This window comes from Seriola lalandi, unplaced genomic scaffold (assembly GCF_002814215.2).
Source record: "Seriola lalandi dorsalis isolate HSWRI2012SDOR001 ecotype SW California unplaced genomic scaffold, Sedor1 jcf7180002054682, whole genome shotgun sequence".
Lineage (NCBI taxonomy): Eukaryota > Metazoa > Chordata > Actinopteri > Carangiformes > Carangidae > Seriola > Seriola lalandi.
This window is the reverse complement of record NW_019525235.1, coordinates 1,378,546-1,398,045: the sequence shown is the minus strand read 5'-3', so window position 1 is coordinate 1,398,045 and position 19,500 is coordinate 1,378,546. Positions and strand designations below refer to the sequence as shown.

Genomic DNA, 19,500 nt, shown 5'->3' with positions numbered 1-19,500 from the left:
AAAAAGTTTGTTGTTTTGTAAACAAGCTTTGATTTGTGAAGAAAAACAAAGCCATCACAGAAATTTAGTTTATAACAAATGTAATGAGTGCATACATGAAAAAAAATCAACTTTACAGTTAAAATGACAGATTTCATAAATACATATAGAAATTTTACTATGAACGCTATTTCTTAAGTAGCTTTATGAGTTCCTCCAGCTTCATGGCGGTCTTTATGTCTCCCTGGATTTTAAGTCTGCCACTGGTGTATGCAGCAAATGGTTGTAGCCTGTCTTGGAACATGGCCAGAAGGTCGATGTCACTCATACTCAATGTCACATCTGGTTCTCGGCACAAGCACCCTGCTCCAACTGCACCGCTACCTACAGAACGAACACACACACACACAGTAATAGCGATTGATATTAAAGATATTTATGTAACTGTACTTTTGTTTCATATACCACAGACATTTGAGCATTATTACACAGATTTATTTTGATAATTGTTGCATATTCACAACAATATCTGAACCATTACCTTGGCTTAAATCCAAATAGTAACTGTGATGTTGTCCATCTCCTGAGCTGATGTCGAACTGGAAGCAGGCCCCAACCTGACAGACCAAAGTTTCAGAAAGCAGGAGCTTTACCCTGTCGAGCAGCTCTTCCACAGAACCTGGTGTGGCCTGAGCGACACTGCTGAGCTCATCTGTAAAAGTTATGCTGTCTTCTGAGGAGTACAAGGCACAGGTTTATCATACAACACCATGATAACGTGAACATGTTGTACGGAAGCAGTTGTGAGTGTGGGGCCAAACCTTGTTGAGGCTGTGAACTGCCGCTGTGGTTCAGAAAGTGCATGGCCAACTGCTGAATGGGGCCAGTGAGGCCTTCCAGTCCAGGCACAGAAGAAGGCATGATGAGGGGCCCAGAGGGAACTTCTTCTGGGGCTTTCAGGAGAGAGCCCAGGGTAAGCTCTACCCTGTCCACCTCCAACCCCCAGGGTTGAGTCATGTCATTAATATCCACCTGTTAACGGCAAGTAAGGATGTAAGTCTGAGCTGAATCAGTTACAAGCCCAGCAGAGAGTAGCTCAAACGTAGTCTCACCTGAAGATATTCTCCCAGTTTAAGCCTCTCAGTTTGGACCTCCCGGGCAGTTTTCTTTGCCAAGCTGTGGGTCAAAGCATTATGTGCTGTCATCCTGGTTGAGGCGTTCAGGTCCTGGACTGATACCACTGACATTACGGGGTTCCAGATCCTGAACTGAATGTCTGCTCCCACTGACAACACACCGCCATCCCGAGTCGTCACCTGCAATAGCAGAATAAATTTCTATATTTAACATGACTGCTGAATTTATTTGGACACATTTGCCACAATTTAAAGAATATGGAAACATCTACTCTTCAGTCTTACAACAGGTACTGGCAAGCGATATTCACTGTGTAACACTGAATATACAGTTTCAGACAAATTCTAACTGCACAGAAGGAGAGTGTTGGTATCAGCACAAAAACAAATGACAAGCCTGACACCACAGCTTTGCTGAAATACATTTAGTGATGAAGCTGTGCTTGTGATACAGGCTTCAAAAAACTAAATTTTGCCATTAACCAAGCATTTGCATTTAATTATTTTAAATAGTTTATTTTGGGGTGACACTAGAAGGCTAAGGGAATGTGAAAATGAGAAAAAGACACAGGACTAAAAACAAAAAAATCAGAACACAATAAGTTTAATGTACCTAAGGCTTGATGCTGACTTTTAAGTATTTTCAAATAAATTGCCGGCAGCATAACATTAAAACTTCCAACTATCACACTGTAATCATAGTTCTCCCAGTCTCCATTACACGCTTCCCCTTCACACTGAACTACAGTGTACCAACACCGCCATCTGTAGGACAAAGTAAAACATTCACAACTAACAGAAATGTTGCTTTAACTCAGTACGGTTGATGAGCAACTAAGACTCCTCAGCTCACGTGTCGAAGAAGAATCTCGTATTAAACATGTAACACGATGAAACAAGACACTGTGCTGGGATCTGGGTGCCTGTGATGAACATAAAAATATCTTTGTGATGAAAACACCTGTTGTATATTGTTTGGAAAACTGTATAAATTAGTTACACCGCCATTTTTCTGTGTGCAGTTTACCTTTGAAAGAAATTAAAGACCTGGTCCATGTGTCTGTAAGCTAAAAGAACAACATCTTGGCATCTAAATCAATATCTAGCTTTCATTTCACTTGTTTGATGTTCAGTAAAGTAACTTAATTTTTCCTGGCTTGTGCAAACCTAATGTTTCAGTGCTTCATGACTTCAACAAGTTGTCCATCACAGCAGCTGACCTATGATAAATGGAGTATATGCTAAATGGTTTACCTGGCAAGGAGGGATGTTGAAAGCGCGGGTGCGCAAGTCTACTTTCTGCCACTGGTCAATGAGGGGCAGCACGAGCACGATACCAGGGCCCTTGGGAGGACAAACTCGCCCCAGACGAAACACTACTATCCTCTGGTAGTTCGGCACCGTCTGCAGACAAAATCAGTCACAGTTGTTTTTATTCTCAGCAACTGAGTGGACATGCTGTGGGAGTAACTGATGAGAGATTGTTTCAGCTTACTTTCAGTACAAACCATCCTGTTATGGGGAAGGTTATAAAGGTGCAGATGTAGACGAGAAAGATGACAACCAGGTTGCAAATCCAGGACAGCCATCCTTGAGAAGTATCTTTAAGAAAAGAAACAAAGAATCAAACAGAGTCATAGAGTCTTTGCTCTCAAGGTACTTTCAGTAAACCAGTCATGGGGAGCCTGAAAGAACAGTTACATGATGGAAGGGTCTCATTAAACATTACACTACATTATGAGAAGTGTGACATATTCATTTTGAGTATGTTGTTTGTTTTTTAATCTTTATCCTTCAGATCCTCCAACTTATATTAAGTGTATCTATAGCAGCTTGTGTAGTGGGTTTGGGTTTTGGCAAATCGTGAACATATTTTTTATTATATGCGTTTTATTATGATTTATGTTCAAAGTCTGTGCCTGTGTCACCTGGCTGCAAGACAAAGTTGAAGGGGATCCTAAAACAAACATAACAAAACATGGACTGCGCAGTAGAAACACTTTAACATCTACTATTGATCATGAATGGTAAAAAAAAAAAAAAAAAAAACCTCATAAACACAGTAAAGGGAAATATTCCTATTATTATTATTCTTTAGATTATTTGGCAACCTCACCACGTCAGAAAACATACTATAGTCAATGTTAGTTACCTACCAGTGAAGTCGTTTTCAGAAACATTGGGGATGTAGTCAAATGAAAGTCCTCTGTGGTAGCGGCGCTGTGAGAAGCTGTCGGTGTCCACAAACAGGCCAGGAGTCCTCGCAGCTGTGGAGTCTCTCTGAGGAAGCAGCTGATACGACTTGCTAAACATCGTTTCTAGTCTTAAGTAGCTTCATATTATTTATATGTCTCCGCTGTAGCTGTAAACCAAAGCCGTTAAAAACAATGTGGTTATGTTTTTAGTTTATTATGCTAACCAGCTAGCGTAAAGTTGTTCCGTGTTTTGTTGCTGCTCTTCTTCTGTGTGTTTACAGGCTCATCAGTAAATGCGCTTATTAGCGCCACCTAATGGTTCCTGAAGTTCAGCTCCAGGATAGGGCAGAGGTCAAAGCTGATCTGACATGGTTTCCCATTCCCTATTAGACATTTGTGCTCTCAAATGTTACTGTACTGTACTAGGTGATGAAGAGTTAAACCAAGGACGCCGCACAGTATCCGGGATCCTGAATTTTATAGCAAGCTCATAACCACCTTAAATATTGTCCTAATGTCCAAGAGACAATTCATTTTAGATACTGTATTTTTCAGACCACCCAAGATATATGATTGGGTTTTCAAAAACTGAATAAACCTTTAAAACTGCTTTTTAACGGATGGCATATACATTTGTCATAAAAAGCAATGTATATTGCATCGTTAAATAATTGTGATCAAGATAAATAAACTTGTCAGAGCTCACTGGTGGACAAATGTAGGTGACAAAGTTTCCAATACCTAGTCATACCTTTGGTTTATTGTGCTTCTGTGCTGAACATTTTTTTGTTACATATGGGCTGACATACAGTGACTGATAAATTCACAATGAGCTAAAATCGGCCAAAAAATATCAACCATGCCGATCAGTCAGACTGTAAATCTTATAAATGAGAATGACCTGAGCTATACTGTATGTTTTGTATAGTGTATGTTCTTTGTATCATTGTTTTGTAATATGTCTTGTGTGTAAATAAATGGCAGAAATGACCAAAAATAAAAATACTTGTCAAATAAAGCAATACAAAATTTATTTAGGGCAAATTCAAACACACATTTTCATTTTCATTTACTGACATAAAAAATGCTTGTCCCTGCAACTCAGTGCCTATGCAAAAGGATTTGCTAATATCTGTGGTTAACAAAATTGTAAAATTACAGAGTAAATGGTGTTAATCACTGAACAAAAAATGTATACTGTAGGAAAAGCACAGGTTTTACAAATGATACAAATCATGGTCCAATAAGTCAGTGCGACAGTGAGCCAGCATACACAATACCAGGACCCTGAAACTGAAGCTGAATGGAATTCAGCTATCATCATTTTATTATTTATAGGCCTACCAGTGCTTTTTCTGGTGACATTTCAAAATGTCTTCTCTGAAAATGTCTATTATGTTCAATTTTAAAAAAGTCAAAACCAGAATATGTGAACTATACATAATGAGGAAACTTGTTGTTTGAGGGTTGGTTCATTGTGCTGTCCTGGTAGAGTTCGGCTTCTCACGACGTTGTTCAGTTTTTGAACATGTCACACAGCAGCTTCTCCATGGGTGTGCTGCCGATGGTCCTGTGAAAGAACAGCTGCTCTATTTTCTCAGAGCTCACAAAGCGGAGGGATGGCAGCAGAAGTAACAGTCTCCCAAACCTTGATGGACAAGAACAAAGTAGAGTGAATTTAATGTTTCTGTAGTGCCATTTACAGTACAAACTTCACACAATCCAGATATTCTTATGTTTGAAAATATGTGTATCCTGGGTCACCTGGCGCTCTGGCTGGGGTATATTGAATGAATGTGCTGACCCAGTAACACCTGCGACTGGTCCTGCAGATTCTCCACCCGCTCTGGGTCTTTGAGGCTGTGTGTCTCTGCTCCAGGAAGTCAAACAGCAGACATTAGATAAACTGTCCATTCAAAAATGAACACCTGTCACTGGAAAAATGACTCCTTACCTGGTTTGAACAGCACAATGGCCTTCAGGCAAGCAAACTCAGTAGGGTCAACAGCCAGGGCCTTGAAGCGATTGAAGACCTCCTCCAAGATGCGCAGGTCAGCTGTGGGGAGGCCGATCTTGGCCTGCTGTGTGGGGGAAAGGTCTGGCAGAGACAGAAGAGGACACCTGTCCATGGGCAGGGACCACTGGATAGCACACAGGAGGAACATCTCACTCCAGGCTTCCTCGAGGAGAATCACCTGAGGATATCACAGACATACAGCATGTGTTGTAAGTCTCACCCATGATTCACGTATGTGTAAATCGCTTAGGTAAATATGCAAAAACATACAGCAGTCACGCTCACCTGGTCTCGAAATGGCAAGTGAGCAAAAACGGGCAAATTTTTTGCCCACTTGACGGACATGAAGAGGAGTCGTGCCGATGTCTCATATACACTCTCTGAGCAGCTGGAGGTGTATGGGGACATACGAAAGTCAGACGGAGTCCGATCTCTCTCTGAATCGTTTGTTGTCACATCAATATTCTCCTCCACTGTACATTAGAGTAAGAGAGTAAGTCAAATTTTATAGGGTTTTTTGGGAGTACATTATTGTTCTGTTTAAAGATCCAGATAAGTTTTTGTGACTCAGAGACAATCCCTTTTGTTTATCACCTAGGTAGGCAAAAAGATATCATAGTTTGAGTGTTTCTTTTCTTAAAAATGATTTGCCCCATGTCTCACTACATACTTGTGTATACATGTTCTGCCCAGATCCATCAAAATTGAACATCCTTGATATTATCTTACCATCCTCAGGTTCCAGTTTTGCACAGGTCTCAGCAGTCAGCAGGCTGACCATAAAGCGATGGTTGTTACTGGGATTGCTGCAGGGCTGTGTGGCGGGAGAGGTGGTGACAGATGAGGTGACCAGAGGTCTGCAGATGGCCGATGAGTAGGCGGCAGAGGAGGTGAGTTCCCGTGTGGTGGCCAAGTGCTCCTTTTTCGTGTCCACGCTTATAGAGTCTAGACTGACATGTGCTGTGCTTCTGGGCTGTCGCTCATTCTGCACAGCTGCCAAGGGGACAGGTAAATAATATATTGTTTAACATGCAAAGCTATACAGGATTTGTACTGTCCTATGATACAAAGGATATATGCACAGATAATATACTCTACAGTCAACTTATTTAGAATATTTTTTTCACCATCTTTGTTCATTCCAGCTTGGAGACACTTCTTTAGTCGACAAGCTTGGCACTGGTTGCGATGAGCCTTGTCAACGGGGCACCTTCCAGTTCCAGCCTGACACCTATGATTTTGACAAAAAACAATTTTCTGAATAAAAGGAAATAAAATATTAAAAATGCAAGTTAATTGTCAAATGAGTATAATTTTTCTGTTATTTACATTTACCCTCTTTGTATAAAACTTTCTGTATTAAGTCCAGTCTGCATCTCGCTCACCTGTAGATGAGCCTTCGTCTCACACTGCGCTTGAAGAAGCCACTGCAGCCATTGCAGGCATAGATGCCATAGTGTTTACCACTGCTTGAATCAGAACACACTTTACAAAGTAAGCCATGGCCAAGTGCTTTACCTGGGACTGAACTTTTTTCTGTAGAGAATAGACAGAACAAATTAATGTTAAACTTCATTTCACACCCTTTCATGGATGAACAGAAGACTGCACAGAGGGGTTTTTCTTGAACTCATTTATTTATTTGTTTTTGGCCTCATATTCTATTTCTTTCTATTGTATACACGATACACAAAAATGTTATGGACATCATAACATTATGACAACATAATCTGCTGTACAGCGGCTGGCATATTACAACGATTGGTGGCTCACCTGACTCAGTTCCATCTGTGCAGTCATCAGAGATGTCAGAAGAAAACATGTTCATTTTGGTAATGTGGTCCTCCATTTTGAGATGTGTTATTATGTCTGAACTTCACTTAATTACTTCTTTTTTTTTTAGACAATTATACGTTTATTTCCAGTGTAGTTGCCTCGCTGGATCAAAGCATTTTGTCATGTGAAGTGTTGAAACATGCAATGCCCCAAAAACAAAACAGATGTAAAATTCAGAGTTCAGATGGAATTTCTTCAGAGATCATCAGAGAGTTACTCCAGGGAAGCTCGATGATGTTGATCCAGTGCTGAAGTCCTTTTCTCTGTCGTTTCTGATGTAATGTGGAGTCAGTGGTTACTCCTTGTCTTCTCGTTTCTTTCTCCCTGTTAGAATGAATGTGTGAGCCTCAGTCGTCTGGGGGCTTTCTGGAGGAAGACAAGGAGATTAGCAACAGGCGCTGTGTAAGCAAATGCTTATTTGTCATCCTCTTAATCTTTACTGTCTATAAGGGTGAATCAATCAGTCACACTGCTTACCGGCAGAACTATATTCAACAAAGGGTGAACAATGGAAGAGAAAAGGAAAATAATATTTCTTCTTTCTTCTTACCTTCACTGCTATCAAGAGACTGCTGGATATTAATGGTCACCAGGGTCTCCTGATTATAACTGCAATCAACACTGTTATTATTGTTCATGGTTCACTCTTCATTTATCATTATTTCCATGTATTGTATGTAGAGTGGCCTCACTTACTTTTTTCAAGTTTATCATTTAATACGAGATGAGTTTCTAATTGTTACAAATTGAGTTTATCTGTGACATTTTACAGCAACACAAATGTAGAAGAAATAAACTTGAGACTATTGTTTTTACCAGTCAAATCACTTCCTGCCTAGTGAACCAATTATGTTACCAAGAAAGCTGCATAAAACACCACTCTGCATAAAACTTCAGAGGCTTTTTGTAGGGTTATGAAATGGGTGGGTCTCTCCTTAGGTGGGTGAAATGAATAATTTGTATTAATTGATAATTTAATTTGTAATTGATTTTTTATTATGGACAAAACTGAGGGAAGATATGATATATATATGGCTATCACCATCCATGAGTAGTCCACTACTGCCCACAGCATCAACTTAAGGCCCACTTATTGTCTACTTATGAACAAGTAGACTATTCGACTACTACTACTCAAAAGGGTATTTCAAGAGACTGTAATGTTGATTATTTGTCCTTCTCCTGGTACACACATGTGCCTCAACCTCCTGAGTTGCTGTTACACTACAGTCCAGTTAAGACATTCCCTCTGTGCCATATTGGCCCTGTCAATGACACTAATGGCCTCAGGAGTAGGACAGCCACCCCAAATCAGCAAAGTAGCTTAACCTTCCATGAAATGTGGTCTTCCCCTTGGAGGGGGGTCACGAAAGGGGGTGATGAGAAGAAAAACAATTAGCGCAGAGATTGAAAGACCAGCAAAGAGTTGACACTTAATTCCATTCTTCTGCCATATGGTGGCTACTCTCTGGGGCCTCAGTCTGCCTAATTAGTGGCCCAAGTGCAATTTGCTGTCAATAAGGCTCCTAGAATCAACTATTTTCTCTCTTTTTCTTACCTTAAGAAACAGCAGGTAGCCATGAAGAAATGCCTGAAACATCAACATATGTGTTTGCCTTTTTCTGTTCCTGTCAATCAAGCAACAATTATTGCTGAAGTCATTATTGCATATAGCTAATAACATCTAGTTTAGCTTTTTAATCTGATCAACAACAAAGACACTAGAGATACACACACAGACTGATTTCTACCATGTCTGTAATCCCTATTAAGTCACTCTTGATTTTAGGAGGACAACTTAGTTTTGAAAACAGAGCTCTTTCTGTTGACTTAAACTGGTGTATAAAAGGATTACAGACTACAGGGTTTGAGCACACAGAGCCATTTGAGCCTTGAAGATGTCTGAATCAGTTTCATAATCCTGGAACAGGGACACTTTATATTTGGAATATCAATAGCCTAAATAGTTCCAACAATGTAGGTACATACATATAATAATTGTCAGCCTTGTCAGAGGTTTGTGCGAACTGGCTTTGATTTAATGTTCTTTCATTTTATTCCACTGTGCTTGATTTTATTTATTTATATCTGGTGACTGGGGAGGCCACCGAAATTCACTGAACTCAATGTCATGTTAATTAAACCAATCTGAGACGACTTTTGTTGTTTTGTGACATGGTGCATTGTCATGCTAGAAGTACACATTTGGGATGTGGTAGAACAGGAGATTGGCAGCATAAATGTGCAGCTGATAAATCTGTAGAAATGATGTGATGCAATTATGTCAACATGAAATGTTTCCAACATCTTGTGGAATCCATGCCACAAAGAATTGAGGCTGTTTTCAGCGCAAAGGGAGGCACTACCCAGTATTAGTGTGGTGTTTCTAATAAAATACTTGGTGAGTGTATACACAAAATGTACATGCCGCCAGGGCAACAGACCAGGTATCATGGCTCATAGTATGTTGTATCCAGATTGGGAATAAAAGAGTTCAAATCAAAATGTCTCAAATGCATCTTTAGTAATTACTTGTAATCTGAAGTCACTTCTCTAAATTTGTCTGTGGGAAACTGTAAAAATCTGAAACAAAAGATGCATGTTTGCACTTGGTCACACAGCTAGTGATGAGAAATGTAATATAACAAATACAGATTAGAAATTTATGCGACTAGACTGACAGTCTATCACTACGGTCCACATAAACATTTGCATTTACACTAAATTCACACTCAAAGCACCATCTAAACTTACTCTGTGGATAAACCTAAAATATAGTATACAGAGTATAGTAATCTGGAGTCGGATTACATAGGTGTTACTCACATGCTAGGAGGAGCTGATTATCTTGTTCTTCACACGAGCAGTAGGAAAATTTACATGTCAGATGTATTCACAAGGGTCATCTTTGAGGAAAATGATTGGTTGGATATTTCAGACCAATTCAAATGTGATAGTTTAGTCTAGTTTGTTTGTGCTCACTGATAATACCTTCACACTTATACCATGTGTGGCATCTAAATAAGTGTATCTCAAAAGATGCATGATGATTCCATAATATTGAAACTTGCAATAGTCCCTCTTCTCTTTTCTTGGACGTGTGCCTCTCCAGTTGTCGGCACGGGTAGGATGCTGCTGCCATCAGCAAAGTGCTGCTTTGAGGTTTTGCCTGACAGGGATAACTGTCACATTTCGTCACTCCTCAGCCCTGTGATTGTTATACAGATGCAGCCAATCTTTAGCAGCCTGCTGCCATGAGCCAACCGGATGATTATGTATTTAGTGGAAACATTTGTGATGACAGAGCCCTGCAGGTGATTGAATGCACGTCACTAGTAAAACCCTAGCTCAGTTGCTTGGCAGGTCAGACCAGATCAGCTGTTCAATAGTGTGTTGTTACCATTCCAGACATTACAACTATAAAATTATTTTCACTGTAATCATTTGCAGTTCATAGAACATTGGAGACATATGCACTGCAGCAGACACACATGTGCAACACAGTGTTATTGTCCTTCAGATGATGCCCTTGAATGCTAGTTCACAAATCTTTGCATCGGTCTAAGCAGCTTTTTGATATAATCTCTTTGAATGACAGCTATTGTCAAAGAGTGAGATTAACTTTTAAAGTTGTTGCCGTTCACTTTACTTACAGGGAACAGGTGCCTCATGTTGCTGAGGCATAAGAAATGTCATAGTTGATATAAGTATGTTTATAGTTAGACAGATTTTGGTTTTACAAAAAGGACATTAATTGATTAAATAAAATTCTCACCAGAATAAACTTTTATAACTGTTCTTGTACAAATTTAACATCTAAAGTTAACAATTTGAAATAAATAAAGGCTGTAAAATGTTCCAGCAGGATAATCTCATTCCTGCCCTGTTATCATGGCATAAGCCTCTATTACACTGCACTCAGCATGTCTATCTGATTTCATGTAGCTGCAGAGAGTGGTTGACCAAGCTTGCTTGGTTAAGCTTTGTTAGGTTCAGTTCAGCGTTTCTTCTGCACCCCCCAAGTCAGATGAAGTAGAAGGATTGAGGTGTCAGCACTACGGCTACCAGGGATTGCCCCGCCTTGCCATCTGCTCCCACTGCTGTAATCCACACATTGAGAAAATCAGTTGTCTCAGTCCATATCAAAGTCATGCCAGCTTGATTCAACAGGTAAATTGACATCAGCGAGACTTGCTGTAAAATCCATGTTACTGCTGACGAAGGAGTCGTGAAGCTTAGTCAGTTACATCCTCTAAATAAAAGCTCATACTCTTTGGCATAGATGAAACAGAACATTCCAAATAGATTACCAGAAATTTAAATGTAAATTAAACTCTGACTCACTTTTCTTAGATGAATGGATGATTTTATCACACCATTATCCATTCACCTTGTATTTTGTGTTGGCTTTTAATGTTCTGACTGAACACTAAAAAGAAGGCTAAACACACTTTAAAACTTTACACAACAAAATTAAGAGATAAGGTACTGTATCATATTCAGAAGTCTACTCTCACTCCTGGCCAAATAATAAGGGTAACACAACTCAGGAATATAAAAGCACTGCTAGCATTCCCTAGAGGAGATGAATGTAAAACCACACCAAAACTCAGCCATAAAATATTTTCTGTCTGATCTTGCACTGGATGTGGATCCAAAGTGGATTCAGAAAACCTTGCTGCAAAATCCTGGATATAACTTCTAAAAGGTAAGGATTGAGTGCTGAATAAGATTTTTTTTTTGTAATATTACTGTATTATGGGGTAATACGCACAGTACATCTTTTGAGCTCTCTTTTAGGTTTAAGTTTTTTTTTTACTTTTTAGGGTTTGTCATAGTGAGAGATCATTTGCTCACATTGAGGAAATGTACATTTAATCTGTTAACATAAGCAGCTTGATATTGGGTGTTAAACATGGAGGACTGTGTGTGTAGTCATTCTGTCTGATAGATGGAGTGAAGGTACTGTGTTTCTGTGCTGCTGTGGTGTCTCATCAATATACAGTAACTGTTACATCTGATGAAAACACAGCGGCTTCAAATCCTGTGTGGCTTAATGATACTTTCTTGGCTAATGTTCTCAGGACCAGTAAGGAGCAGTCACAGTACAGCTAACATAACCTTATTGATTGCATTCTAGGTTCAACCACAACTGTAGCAAAATCTTCAAGTTTTGGAAGAGGGCCTCTCTTGTGCCCCTCTTATTTCTTCCCAAGGATTTCTGCAATGTGACCAAAATGCTTTTCTGGAGTCGAAACAGTTTCTCGTTTTACCTCATTTTATTGCAGAAATGTTAATCATCATTAGTGTTGTCCTTATGGTCAAAACATCTTCAAGCCTTGGAAAAGGGCCCCTCTTGTATATGTTCATATACAAACACATAGTCCTGATTCCAGTCCATCTCAGTGGCCAGGATCATACCTCTTTTACAGTGGGGAGACATTAAAAGCCTAATGGCCCAGGAGATAAATAAGTCGTTGGAGCAATCCCTTTTACAGCCAAGAGAAATCAGTCTGCCACTGAATGTGCTGCTCTGGCTAACCAGAGTACTGTGGAGGGGGTGGTTTGGATAATATATGATGGACAGCAGTTTGTTTAAGGACCCTCTTTCTGCTACCGTCGCTAGGGAGTCCAGTAGGTCTCTCTGAAGGACCTAAGCCTCTGTAGGAGGAATAGCTGGCCCTGCCCTTTCAAGTGGAGCGTGTCAATCAGACTCAGAAAAAGAGGATACATCGACCAGGATGTCCGACTTAGGAACAGATGAAAAGTTTACCATGATCAACAATTCAGGAACAAGAGAGACCGGGACCCCGAAACTGCAACAAGTGAGGCATGAGCCAGTGTGGTGGATGAAGGCTTGTGGTCAGCTGATGCATCAGCCAGAGCGGTTGACTCAGGAACAGATGAGGCATTGATTGGTTCTCCTGGACGCTCAAAAAGCTGATATGTCAGCCAGGCCAGTATGGCCAACTGAGGAAAAGATGAAACGTTGCCTATGATCACCTATTCAGGCATCAGCCAGGTTGGTTGATGAAGGGTTGTCATCACTGGACAGCAGTGGTGCTGATTAGCTGGATGGAAGTTGCTCTGGATAGTTGGGCAGCTGAGACTCTGGAAGGAGGGATCAGGAACTGGTGGTAGCCAGACAAGGAACTGGAGATCAGGACCTGAAATTAGCCAGACCACCCACTGGGAGTCAGGACCCGGAGTCAGCTGGACCACCGACTGGATACAAGGAGCAGGTGTAATGTTGACTGGAGCCCCTAATGCTGGAACAGCTGATGCGTCAGCCAGAGTGGTTGACTCAGGAACAGGATGTTTGACGAAGACTTGTGGTCACTGGACAGAGGTCTGAACTGGATGGAAGAGGCTCTGGTATTATCATTATTTTTATTATGTACAGTGGCCCAGTGGGTTAAACACAGCATTTCAGATATGCCCTAAACTGAATTGAATGTCCTGTCGTCATTGTAATCTGAAATGTGATTGTGCTTTGTGAAATGTTGTTTTGTGAAATGTTTTTTCATAAAAATAAAATTAATTGAACGTCAATTTCTGTGTGAAATGTAGTTATATGTTCTTGACATACCTGATTTTGTTTTCTGGGTGGTCATTTCTTCCCTAAAGACAAGCTGACAGGGCAACCTTGAAAGTCTTAAATGCCAATATGTGCAAGAAGAGCCATCAATGTGGTTTCTGTTTTTGTTCACTTTGTGAAGGAAACTTAATTTTCCTCTGTTCAGTGAAAGAAAATCAGGGTGACAATATGTTGCCACACCAACAAAACTTTATTAAATTTCAGTCCAAGACCACAAGCTACAGCATACTGCCAATGTTAATATTTAAAGTAAACCATACATTGTATATTTTGCTGTCATCTTGTTGTCTTCAAGTGTAAATCAACATGGCATTACAGTGCAGCACTTTGGTTTCTTATTTTTGTATTGTAGCTCTGACTGTTAAATATTCAAAATGTAAACTAAAAAGACAATAACTAGTACAATTTTTTTTTAAAGAAAATATAGATATGAGATAAGTCCCTTAGTCCTTGAGTGTGTACCGCCTGAAGAGAAAATATTTATTAAAGATTTTACACCATTTTAAATGCCCCAAAATTTAGAATCAGCTAAGAAGGCACCTAGGAACTTAAAGAGCTCAAACTCCAGACTACAAAAAAGCCAGTAATGTTAGTCCATCCAGCATCTTCAAACATCTTGGTACTCATGTTTGCAGTGTCCAATATAGAGAGGCTCTGCCTGGATGCCACGCCTTGAGGAGAAAGGGAAGCAGATATTATGAGTAAAAGTTCAGTGTCTTGCTTGGGTATGCCAGGACTATGCTCTTCACAGGTCTGATAGTAAAAGTACCTCACGAGCTTGCAGCGAAAGTCCTGCAAACGAGGAAATGCCTTGTCCAAACTGGAGGTCTGCTTCTCATCACTCCACAGTCTCTCTGCTGCAGCACTTGCCCTTGGCCTGTGATTTTAGATCCAATCAGAGACTATTTTGAATCATTTCATAGGATTGTTGCGAAACTTACTATAATAATTTAACTGAGGTGGTGATTTCAGGGGTCTTTTTAATATTGTACCAAAGACGTGGGGTGAGATTGGTGGCATCAACATATTCTCCCCACATGCAGACCTCACCCCCTATCACCAGCTTCTTCTGTTCTTCGGTACCTGTGAGGGGATGATAACACAATAGGTTTTATTTAAGGATAGTAAGATAATGAGTCTACTAACAATCAGAATTTTCAATTCAAAATGATCACACCACCAAGTCAAACTCAGTGAATCAATATTTAAGTGGGCCTCTAAAATGTATAGTCCCCATTTGCAGTTCCCATCACAAGACCACTACTATCACCACCCTTGGTGGCTGCACAGTGTGGAGCAATACTTTTATTCTTCTATGTTTAGGGGAAAAGTGTGCATGTTATCCACGGGGGTATATATATCAAGCATTGAGAGCATGTACCACAGCAATCACACCTCTTTGTAGCTGTGTCCCAATTCCATAATACATACTAATTCTATGTTAAATATTGTTTGTAATGTGTTCACACTGGGAAAATCCGTATCTGAGGAAATTAAGGAGCTGCAGACATCTGGGAAAAGTGTAGGTGGTGGTGACAGAGCTCCATGAAACCTGAGAAAACAAACTGAACTTTGACTGACATACAGCACATCAGCACAAGTCTTATATCACTCCCTATTAGTCAAACAAATTGTAAATTACACTGATTTCTATATCTAGTAATTCTGTATACAATTAGTATATCATATGGATTTGGGACAGAGAATATGTTTGAAACATTTATACATAAAAAACAGTCTTCACTGCCACCTAGTGGTATGGTTACAATAGTAAGATTTTGTCTTTAAAGCCACAGGTTTTGGTATGCATTTCCTATATTTTACAGGAAATCAAGTTTTACCTCTAAATCATTATTAGAGACATAAACCACAGCAATTAATACAACTACTACAAGCCACAGCATACAGGTTCTTCTCTGACCCTTGAAGGCAAGGGGCCACACAGTGTAGTAGTGGGCCCAGTTGCGTGTGGGTCCTGGCTGGTCCAGATACCATGGAGAGGCCAGAATCACCCTGATTCCTGCTTTAGCCACCTTGCGTACCTCACACAGGTAACAGCCCTGTCTCCATACCTCCACCACTGATAGAGAGCTGCGCTGCAACACAATGATATAGACTATCAGACTTAGATGAACTGGTCGGGTGATGTATTAGCTTGGTGTTATCTGACAATATACTGATAAAAAACTGCTGTGTATTTTTGTTTTATATCATAGAGGTGTTATTTGTTGGGTTGTTCTTACTCTTTCATGGTAGTCAAAAACATCCTGCCACACAATAGATGTCTTGTTCAGAGCTGAAGTGATATTCATAATGCTGGAAATACAGACATTAATGACATTTGTAACATTAATGTGTCAGTTGGTGTATTTCCCTGGGCCTTCTACAATGTACGTTACAACCTACTTCTCCATGTAGAATGCTTGGAGTTTCTTGAAGTCTACTCCAAATCCCATCTTGTGCATGAATGTGCGGACGTAAGGGTTGGATTTCCTATGGAAACAAGTCATTTGACTAAACATAATCAAGCTGATTGTTTAAGTACATTTTGCAAAAGCTTAAAGTTACTTTAACTAAATTAAAGTGGTTTAATTATTACTACTATTACATTTTAAAGACATACATTATGCCTTCATCAACCACCTTGGACAAGACACAAACTTTATTTTCCCTTGTTTCTGTTTAGCAAAACGGCAGGATTGGACACTGCACACAAAAGAAAGATGACATCCCTTCTGTTGTCATTGTTTGATTTTTGCTGCCAATTCAGTAGCGATGTAAACAAGCCACAGTGATAAAAACCAGGAAATCCTAGTTAAAATCAACAACAGTCAGGAGGCATTTAAATAATGTGTTACATTTGAGCCTACCAGCAGGAAAAGTCAACCTCATCCCCTCCTAAGTGGATATAGGAATCAGGAAACACTGATGACACTTCCTTAAATAGTCTTGCCATGAACTGGTAGGTGGAGGGTAACGCTGGATTAACAGGACCAAAAGAACCTGAAGGGGTGCCCCTTCTGAAGCAGGGTGTCAACAGGTCAGACTGCCCTGGGGAATAAATAGTAATCTATCAGATTTAGTTCACAATTTTGTTAAATACATTTCTTGCATTTTCTGTTGAGATCAGACATTTGATATCTATAGCCATAAGAGTCCTCCGGAGTCCTCCAGAATTTTGAGTCAAGCTCAAAATCCAGTATTTCTTGTTGCCATTAATAGTTTAAGAAAAGTAAGTAAATGTGGCTCATTTTGTCATTGAATCATACCTTTTCCCCAAGAATCAGTGTGGCCGGGTGAATCAAACTCAGGAAGGACTCTTATTCCCCGCAGCCTGGCATATGAGATCACCCTTCTCACATCTGATTGTGTGTAGATGTGAGTCATCGGATGGAAAGCCCCCTGAAACAGAGCCAGAAGCCTTTGTTCAGGGTGGATGCAACTTTTCAACATTTTCCTACCTCATGAATCCACATGATGGTTAAGAATCTAGGATAAAATATTGGATATAGAATAACAGTTTCATCTCATTGTATGTGGATTAAAATATTTGAAAAGCAAATTATGATGAATGTGCAGATGACATGAGGTTACTAATTCTTCCATATTACACAGCTTTCTTCATCCACATGACATACCTTACTGGAAAGGCTTGGAAAGGTGCGGCTCTGGTAAGGGAATGAGGGGTCATCAACAATGTGCCAATGAAACACATTGAACTTATTGTAGGCCATTGCATCCTAAAAAGAAAACATATGTTAACACCTCTGATGACAATTGTGATCAATTGAACAGAAATCTGATGTTCAGATTATGTCATACGATTATTACCAGAGTTTTTAAAATGGTCTGCACTGGTAAATAGTGACGTGAAGTGTCCAACAAAATCCCCCTGAATTGAAACCGGGGGAAGTCCTCCATCACAGTCTTGTTCACAAAATACTAAAAAAAAGCAATCACCAGAAAAAAAAATTGATTTAAATGATCTACCCCAAACATATATAAAACTCTGTAACAAGATGTGATTTTGCATTCAAGAAATAACTACTTCTGAATTCTAACTTACTGAACCAAAATCATCTTGATACACCAACTGACTGAAGGTTTCCAGACCTGTGTATAATCAGAGGATATATAGTGTAAAATCAGAAATCATTTGAAGCTGTAAAAGTGGAATAACAGTTATTAAATGCTTGCTAGCATGAGAAATTCAGTGCACCTTACTTAACAAGCTTTGCTAGAACCCGTGATGCAAGACTGTCCTTCGCTAAATGTAGCTGATTGTGTTCGTTTCATTTTTTGTACTTTTCTTTATGCATCTTTTATATGCATCTTTTATATGTTCTTCAACAATGTCCTGGCTATAATCACCTTTTACAGCACCCCACACTGTTTCTGCATTCAGAAATGCTTTCTTTTCAGAGACACTCAGATTGTCTGTAACACAAATAGGAACAAGTTAGATAAAGCATTGGACCATACCAGTTGGGATAGTTGCTGGCACTGTGACCCTTACCTGTAGTGCTCTGGCTCAGATTAATGTGTCGATACTTACATTTCTCAGAAAAGACCTCCTTTGGGTAACTCTCACAGTCATCATGGTCAACACTGATCTCCACAGTAAATGCTTTATCCTCACTCAATTGCAGGACACTATTTGCTGTTGGTCATAGAAGTGAAATTATGGTTAAAGTATGATTAAAGTTTTGAAGAGGTGCATCCATGACCTGTGCACTGTCATTTTGACAATGCTACAGTCACAGTGCCATCATTCTATGAATTGATATTGAAAACACGGACATGAAGCTATGTTACTCTGATCCATTGTCATTGTGGGTTTTAGACTAGGTAGGCCTACACTGGCTGAGTGATGAAATGCTGTCTCTACAAAGCCCATTGATCGACTTTAAATGCCAAATGACAATCAGAACATTCAAAACAAAACCACAGTGAGCACTTTTTGCTCTACATTTTTGTGCATTCACTGTGGAGTCTCAAATGTATGTATCACTAAATCATCGACTCTTAATGCCCACACTAGAATTTAAAAAGCCAGGGTTTACGTACATGTTATATCACAAATAACATAATTAAAGTAGCTTTGTGGATATTTATTATTTTGTTAGTATGACTGGATTTATTTGAACTCCAGCAAGATGTAAAATCATACTTTCGTTTTACCATAGTCTTAATGCCACCTCACTTTATCACCTACCAGATGTATAGTCTGGAAATATAAGAGAAAAATATCTCTTGAATGCAGCATCCAGAACAGAACAGCCCTGCTGCACGACTGACTGTTTTCCATAACCAAAGTGGAAAGCCTGCGGGTTCAATGGGTATCGTTCTGTGGACCGGGTGAAATCCTGTGGTAATGGCCATACCCCCTCCACTGTGTGTAGGTCAAGTTGGAGAATAATTAATAATAGCAAAATAAAATTTTGACGACTGTAGCGTCCAGAACTAACCGCAGACATGACTTTCATATCAGTCTATTCACTGGCACAACTGAACTGTCAAACTGTAGAGAGCATGCAGTCACATGACTGGGCCCACAGGGTGTGGGTGGATGTTTTTTTTTTTTTTTTTGTTTTTAAATAACTTTTTGTTTAATCAGTTTGCACATCAGTATTTAAGGGAATAGTTTTCTAATCACAACTAAATTACTAGCAGTACAACTACAGTTAACCAAATAGGAGTGATGTGACGACTGAGGCAAATGGGTGGGGCCAGAAAAAA

The 19,500-nt window shown here is 39.7% G+C and overlaps 3 protein-coding genes across 4 annotated transcripts; all 3 read right to left on the bottom strand.

The window, feature by feature from the left end:
* Positions 1–63: 63 nt before the first annotated feature.
* stoml1 (stomatin (EPB72)-like 1) lies at positions 64–3,590 on the bottom strand. 2 transcript variants are annotated; one of them, XM_023422423.2, is made up of 7 exons: positions 3,272–3,590; positions 2,611–2,717; positions 2,370–2,519; positions 1,092–1,295; positions 801–1,011; positions 521–712; positions 64–363 (listed from the first exon to the last, which is right to left on the bottom strand). In XM_023422423.2, the coding sequence occupies exons 1-7, from the start codon at positions 3,426–3,428 to the stop codon at positions 167–169; spliced, it is 1,218 nt and encodes a 405-aa protein (XP_023278191.1). In that variant the 5' UTR covers positions 3,429–3,590; the 3' UTR covers positions 64–166. The 2 variants fall into 2 exon arrangements, with proteins under 2 accessions (XP_023278191.1, XP_023278192.1); XM_023422424.2 differs by having other exon boundaries at positions 521–709.
* Positions 3,591–4,316: 726 nt separating this feature from the next.
* Positions 4,317–7,484, bottom strand: nr2e3 (nuclear receptor subfamily 2, group E, member 3). The gene is made up of 8 exons (XM_023422422.2): positions 7,101–7,484; positions 6,713–6,863; positions 6,455–6,558; positions 6,057–6,320; positions 5,613–5,800; positions 5,265–5,505; positions 5,075–5,180; positions 4,317–4,958 (listed from the first exon to the last, which is right to left on the bottom strand). The coding sequence occupies exons 1-8, from the start codon at positions 7,174–7,176 to the stop codon at positions 4,826–4,828; spliced, it is 1,263 nt and encodes a 420-aa protein (XP_023278190.1). The 5' UTR covers positions 7,177–7,484; the 3' UTR covers positions 4,317–4,825.
* Positions 7,485–13,966: 6,482 nt separating this feature from the next.
* Positions 13,967–19,413, bottom strand: hexa (hexosaminidase A (alpha polypeptide)). The gene is made up of 14 exons (XM_023422591.2): positions 18,977–19,413; positions 18,317–18,421; positions 18,133–18,198; positions 17,828–17,874; positions 17,593–17,703; positions 17,400–17,501; positions 17,031–17,163; positions 16,632–16,812; positions 16,168–16,254; positions 16,005–16,077; positions 15,683–15,857; positions 14,754–14,844; positions 14,531–14,638; positions 13,967–14,432 (listed from the first exon to the last, which is right to left on the bottom strand). The coding sequence occupies exons 1-14, from the start codon at positions 19,245–19,247 to the stop codon at positions 14,369–14,371; spliced, it is 1,614 nt and encodes a 537-aa protein (XP_023278359.2). The 5' UTR covers positions 19,248–19,413; the 3' UTR covers positions 13,967–14,368.
* Positions 19,414–19,500: the final 87 nt, after the last annotated feature.